General features: G+C 40.3%; 1 protein-coding gene across 1 annotated transcript in view; it reads left to right on the forward strand.

Annotated features, from left to right (window-relative positions):
- Window positions 1–1,264, forward strand: part of LOC100954166 (gamma-crystallin D) — a 10,058-nt gene extending 8,794 nt beyond the window's left edge. The window contains exon 3 of the mRNA XM_012802145.1: window positions 926–1,264. Within this exon, the coding sequence (XP_012657599.1) occupies window positions 926–1,198 (273 nt within the window). The 3' untranslated portion in view covers window positions 1,199–1,264. The remainder of the gene's footprint in view (window positions 1–925) is intronic.
- Window positions 1,265–6,647: the final 5,383 nt, after the last annotated feature.

The following is a 6,647-nucleotide window of genomic DNA, read 5'->3' on the forward strand; positions in this document are numbered from 1 at the left end:
TGGACAAAAAGAAAAAAAAAAGCACAGGGGATAAGGGCAATACACTTTGTCCTCCACAAAAAGAAAGTGTTATCCAGATACCATTTAATCAAAATGTCTGAACAAGTGTTTATGGAGTAGGAATGTGTTGGCAGCCCTGAGGAATATATATATTGGAGAAAAAGCACCAAGACCCAGCAGAGGAGTAGGTGCTAGATGAGAAAGCAACTAGTTACTGAGCATTACGGGGAATGTGCTTTAAGAATTTCTCTTTTTTGCTCCCCCCCCCCCCGGTGAATATTTTGGTTCTCCCCACCCACACAAATAACTTGCCCCCGAAGAACAACATAGATACTCTCTACATGTGCCAGGCAGACCTGGTATCTGTGTTTTTAAACACTAAAGTTTAGGAAAATTAGTCCTTGGACTTACTCATTTGTCTTTCTTGTTTTTCTTCCTTCTCTTCATAAATTATTAACTGAGAATTAATTATCTAAAACCTAAGATGTTTAATATTTTATATTTGACTATATTTAAACTCACTTGTATTTTGAATGTATTTTATTTATATTTTAATATAGTCACTATATTTTATTATTAAAACATTTCTTCAAAATGGCAAACATTTTGAACATTAAGCTGTTAAGGGTGTGGGCTTCTCTAGGATACTGGGTACTGAACATAAAAGATCGTTCATCCTGGGAAACCTCTGAACATGCGAAGAGTGAGATTTCCTTTACAATTCATTCAGACACGCTTTATGATCTTGAAAAGGTACTGAATCTCTGCCTTTGGTAATGAGGAGCTTATAGGTATTCAGAATTAATTAATTTGTACCATTGATTTCAAAATGGCTCGAGCTGGTTCTCTCCAAGCTGGACTGCTTAATTCGTTGGAATCATTTCATGGTTTGTTTTTCTCCTCTTTCCATTTCTGGCTGTGCCAGGCTGGCCCTCACAGGATCAGACTCTACGAGAGGGAGGATTACAGAGGCCAGATGGTAGAGTTCACTGAGGACTGCTCGTCTCTCCAGGACCGCTTCCACTCCAATGAGATCCACTCCCTCAACGTGCTGGAGGGCTCCTGGGTCCTCTATGAGCTGCCCAACTACCGCGGGCGGCAGTACCTGCTGAGACCCGGGGACTACCGGCGGTACCAGGACTGGGGGGCTATGAATGCCAGAGTGGGCTCTCTGAAAAGAGTCCTAGATTTCTATTGAAATATGTTCTCCTTCATCACTTCTCAATCTGGAAACTAATAAAATATTTTCTGTGTGTTCCTGGCATTGATTTGCCTGTGTCTTTTCTTTTGTTCTTCTTCCATTTTATTATTTTATTTATATACAGGCCGTGCAAATGGCAACCAAGATACGTGGTAACAAAGAAAATTCTCAAATGAAATTATACCTTCATATTAAGTAGAACTTTACAGCTTGCAGAACAATTTCATAATACATTATCTCATTTGATTCTCTGAACTATTAGCAACTTGCTGCTTTAAACCAGGTTATTAGAAATCTGTTTGGATTTCAGTCTTTCTCCCAGGAGGGAAGATCTGAAAGCCAAAGTTCAGATAGTGTGATCTGCTTTTTACATCAGTGATTCTGAGCCTGGGTACCATAATGGGCTTTGGAAGATTTTTGAATTCCCTAAAACTACATGCAAAGGTCAAGTTCAGAAATCTCTGGCAGTCTCACTGTAGAGATGGCTATGTCACACTCTTTGGGCCATTGAATTCTAAATACAGGAATGCTGATAAGGAGAAGAGATGGCTCTGGAAAAACTTTTGCTTTCCTAATGACAGGAAGCAGATGCCCCTGGGGCCACAGTTCTCTCTTACATTGGTCACTTTTCCCCTGAGAAAGGGCAACTACAAAGGGAAAGGCCAGGAGGATTGCAGGGATGCTGGCTTCCATGTGGTGGAAACTCTGAATAACGTTTTACCTTCAGACCTCTTGTGATGGGAGTAAAACAAAACCACATTTGTTCATGCCACTGTGGCCAGCTGTCATCTGCAGTCCAACATACGTTCTTAGCTGATAGAATGTATACATGAATTCAGGAGAGAGAAAGAGAAAGGGAAGGAAGGAGAAAGGGAGAGAGAGAAGGGAGAGAAAGGGGGCATCAGCTTCCTGTCCTTAGGGAAGCATGTGGAACCATACAGTCACAGATAGGAAGATGTTTAACACCTGTTAGTCTTGGAGCTCATCTAACCTAGATAACTTACTTCCTGTAAGGTAAACTCAGATCTCACTGTAATGTCACATAGTTACTAATAGAGGAGGCATCCAGAATCACAGCTCAGCAATCACTCAGTTTCTATTATAAAATCAGGGAAGAGTTGTCAATAACCAACCAAGAATTGAGTTAAATACTGTGTATTGGATAATCCAAATCTGTATTCTTGCTCAGCATATACACTTACATAGCTATTTGTGTTTATATGTACATATACACACACAATACACTTCTATGTGAGTGTCAGTCTACTGTAAGGTTGTAGGGAAGTAGAACATGATATTAACTTACATTGGCTCTTTTTACTACCTCTCGTACTCTCATTGCTAGGCTTTTAGAAAGGAGGAGCATGTACTTGCTTAGAGACTAATCTGATTATGGCATTTCCCTGGTTAAAAACCTCTAATTTCTAAGAACCTGGCCCAGCTTGTCCACTTCATGTCCTATTACCTTTACAGTCGCCCTTTGCTCCGCCTCACTTAAATCCCCCAAACATACCAAACACTTCCACATCTGTCCCCCACCTTCTCCCCTGGTGAACTGCTCATCCTCTAGAGTCAGATCTACATACATTCACGCTAACTCCACAGATCAAAATGGACCGGGATCAGAATGCTTAGACTGAAAATAGCAGCAACTCCGTCTCAGACAGATAAGCAATATGGAAATCTGCTAGCTCACATGACAGGAAGTCCTAGAAGCACAGGGTTTAAGGACAGTTGATTCAGCAGCTCACCATTATCACCAGGGGCCCAGGTTTTGTCTACCTCCGGCCTTCTTTCCATCTGCCTCATCCTGAAGCTGGTATCCCTGGTAACCACAGGGTAGTTGGTGGCTATGACTTGGGCAATATACCAGAACAGCAATCTCTGCCTACAGCACAGTTGTGCCCAGAATACAAATTCCCAGGATCAAAGAGGACATTAAAATATTATCAGGTTCTTGAATGTAAGCTTTGGTGGAATAAGGAAATCTGAAATGGAGTGAATAAAGGGAGAAAGAGGGAGGAAGTCCAAGGAGGGAAAGGCAATGATAATAGAAAAATGTTTTTAAGATGTCAATTATACTAAATATTCTTTTGTTTTTCTTTATAAGTTAAGAAGACTATAAAACATTTAAAATAAACTTGTTTTAGACACTCTTTAATTCCACTATAATACCTGAAATTCACCCCTTTTAGGGGGGCAATTCAGGTGGTGCTATCATTGGCTGCAGATAGTACCTATTATTGGTAAACTTTTAAACTGCTTTGTGATAATAAAGGAGTTGAATGTCCTAAGAGCAGAAGAGGAAGAAATGTGAACTAACTTTGGAGACTGCTTCATAGGAATCCATCCTAAGACACAAATTCTAAACATGGAAAAATGTTATATACAAACTATCATCAAACAATATTTAGAATACAGAACAAGTGGAGGCTCGACGCCTGTGGCTCAAGGGACTAAGACACCAACCACATACACGTGAGCTGGCGGGTTCGAATCCAGCCCAGGCTTGCCAAACAACAATGACAACTACAACCAAAAAATAGCTGGGCCTTGTGGCAGGCGCCTGTAATCTAAGCTACTTGGGAGGCAGAGGCAGAAGAATCGCTTGAGCCCAGGAATTGGAGGTTGCTGTGAGCTATAATGTCACTGTACTTTACCCAGGGCAACAGCTTGAGGCTCTGTCTCAAAACAAACAAACAAACAAAAAAGAACAAGTGGAAATTACCAATTTCCTAATAGCAAAGGAACAATAAGGAAACTATAGCAAATGTACTTAATGTACATTCACTAAGAATTATTTATGAGGGCTCGGCGCCTATAGCTCAACTGGCTAAGGCGCCAGCCACGTACACCTAAGGTGGCGGGTTCGAATCCCCAGCCTGGACCCGCCAAACAACAATGACGGCTGCAACCAAAAAATAGCTGGGCGTTGTGGCGGGCGCCTGTGGTCCCAGCTACTTGGGAGGCGGAGGCAAGAGACTCGCTTGAGCCCAGAGTTGGAGGTTGCTGTGAGCTGTAATGCCACGGCACTCTACCCAGGGGGACAGCTTGAGGCTCTGTCTCAAAAAAAAAAAAAAAAAAAAAAAAGAATTATTTATGAGGTCAGGTTTGTTAGGTGGCTCATGCCTATAATCCTCAAACTCTGAAAGGCCGAGGGAAGTTGATTGCTTGAGCTCTTGAGTTTCAAACTAGCTTGAGCAAAAGTGAGACTCTAAAAATAGCTGGGTGTTGTGGAGGGTGCCTGCAGTCCCAGCTACTTGGGAGACTGAGGCAAGAGGATCACTGAGCACAAGAGTTTGAAGTTGCTGGAAACTATGATGCCATGACATTCTACTGAGGGCTAGGTGAGACTGTCTCAAAAAAAAAAAGAATAATTTATGAAGTGGTATAGGAAAAAGATATTTAACATAATATTCACTCAAATTCAAATTTAATTTGTAATGAACAGCCTTTGCCTCCTAATGTTAAACTTTTAAACTGAAGTATAACAGAATTTTAACTGTTTTAAAATGAACATCTATTGCTCTCTTTGTTCTAAGCTTTTTTTTTCATTTTTTACACGTTTTTTTTGTTCTGACTTTGAAATACAAAAAGTACTGAGGAATAAGCCCAGGTGTGGTGGCTCACCCCTGTAATCTTAGTACTCTGGGAGGCCAAGGTGGGTGATTTGCTTGAGCTGGGGAGTTTGAGACCAGCCTGAGCCAGAGAGAGACCCCAACTCTAAAAATAGCCAGTCATTGTGGTGGGCACCTGTAGTCTCAGTTACTCGGGAGGCTGAGGCAAAAGGATCGCTTGAGCCCAAGAGTTTGAGGTTGCTGTGAGCTGTGACATCACAGCACTCTAGCTAGGGGCAACAGAGTGAAACTATATCTCAAAAAATGTGGGGGGTGCAGCTGAGAAATAAAAGTAGTAAAGAAAGTAATACAAATTACCCATAATTCTACAATTTATAGAAATAAGCACAGAATAAACACAGTCAACCAGTTAACACTTTGATTCATATGATTTTGGGCATACGTGTATACTTTCTTGTTTGTAACATTAAAAATGTGTTGTGGTTTACTTTTTTTTTTTTTTGAGACAGAGTCTCACTATCTCACCCTTGATAGAGTGCCATGGAGTCACAGCAGCTCACAGCAACCTCAAACTTTTGGGCTTAAGTGATTCTCTTGCCTCAGCCTCCCAAGTAGCTGGGACTACAGGTGTCTGTCACAATACCCAGCTATTTTCTGTTGCAGTTGTCATTGTTATTTAGCAGACCTGGGCAGAGTTGGAACCCATCAGCCTTGGTATATGTGGCTAACGCTGTAACTACTGCGCTACGGGCACAGAGCAAGTAATTTAATTTTTTTAATTTCTTTCTTCTTTTAGATTTTATTTTTATATAACGTGCCAGAAAAGTACAAAGAATTCCTGCATGCTCATCATCCAGACTGCCCATCACACCCCATTTGCTTTCCCTTTTCCCCCTCTCTCTCTTGCTGTCCACATACACATTTTTTTCCCTGAACATTTGGGAGTCTGTTGCAGACATGATATGCCCTTTTTTCTTTTTCTTTTGTAAACGGCATATTAGAAATGATGCCCCCCATTTATCCATATGTAGTACGATTGTTTTCTTACAACCACAATACAATTATTGATACACTATTTGTTTTCTATGCCTGATTTATTTTACTCAGCATGTAGTCAAGGTTTATCCAGGTAGTGGCATGTCTCAGAATTTCATTTCTTCTAAAGACTTATTAATATGCCATTGTATAAAAACCACATTTTGATTGTCCATTCATCTGTTAATGGATATTTGGGTTATTCCACCTCTAATACGGCTATTGTGGATATTGTGGCTACGTATATGCACAGAAGTGGAATTACAGGATCATGTGGCAATTTTATTTTTAATTTTTTGTTAATATTTTTAATTTTTAGAGGCATTCTTATACTGTCTTCTTAAGTATCTGCACCATTTTACACTCCCACCAACAGTGCACAAGCGTTCCAAATTCTTCGCATCCTTACCTGTGGGTTGCCTTTTCACTCTGTTGATTCTGTCCTTTGGGGCACAAGCTTTAATTTTGATGACATCCAATTTAATCTATTTTCTTTCCTTTTATTGCTTGTGCTTTTGGTGTCATATCTAAGAAATTATTGCTAATTCTATGTCCTGAAGCTTCTCCTTCTGTTTTTTTTTTCTAAGCATTTTATAGTTTTAGCTCTTAAGTTTACATCTTTGACTCATTGTGAGTTAATTTTTGTATATGGTATAAAGTAAAGGATCCACTTTATTTGGGGGGGTGGGGGCTGGGGATATTTAGTTTTCCTACCACCATTTATTGACAAGACTATCCTTCCCCATTAAATGATCTCGTTAAAAGATCATGGTTTTTTTTTTTTTTTTTTTTGAGACAGAGCCTCAAGCTGTCCCCCTGGGTAGAGTGCCGTG

Source organism: Otolemur garnettii, unplaced genomic scaffold (assembly GCF_000181295.1).
Source record: "Otolemur garnettii isolate 467f Iridium unplaced genomic scaffold, OtoGar3 scaffold00013, whole genome shotgun sequence".
Lineage (NCBI taxonomy): Eukaryota > Metazoa > Chordata > Mammalia > Primates > Galagidae > Otolemur > Otolemur garnettii.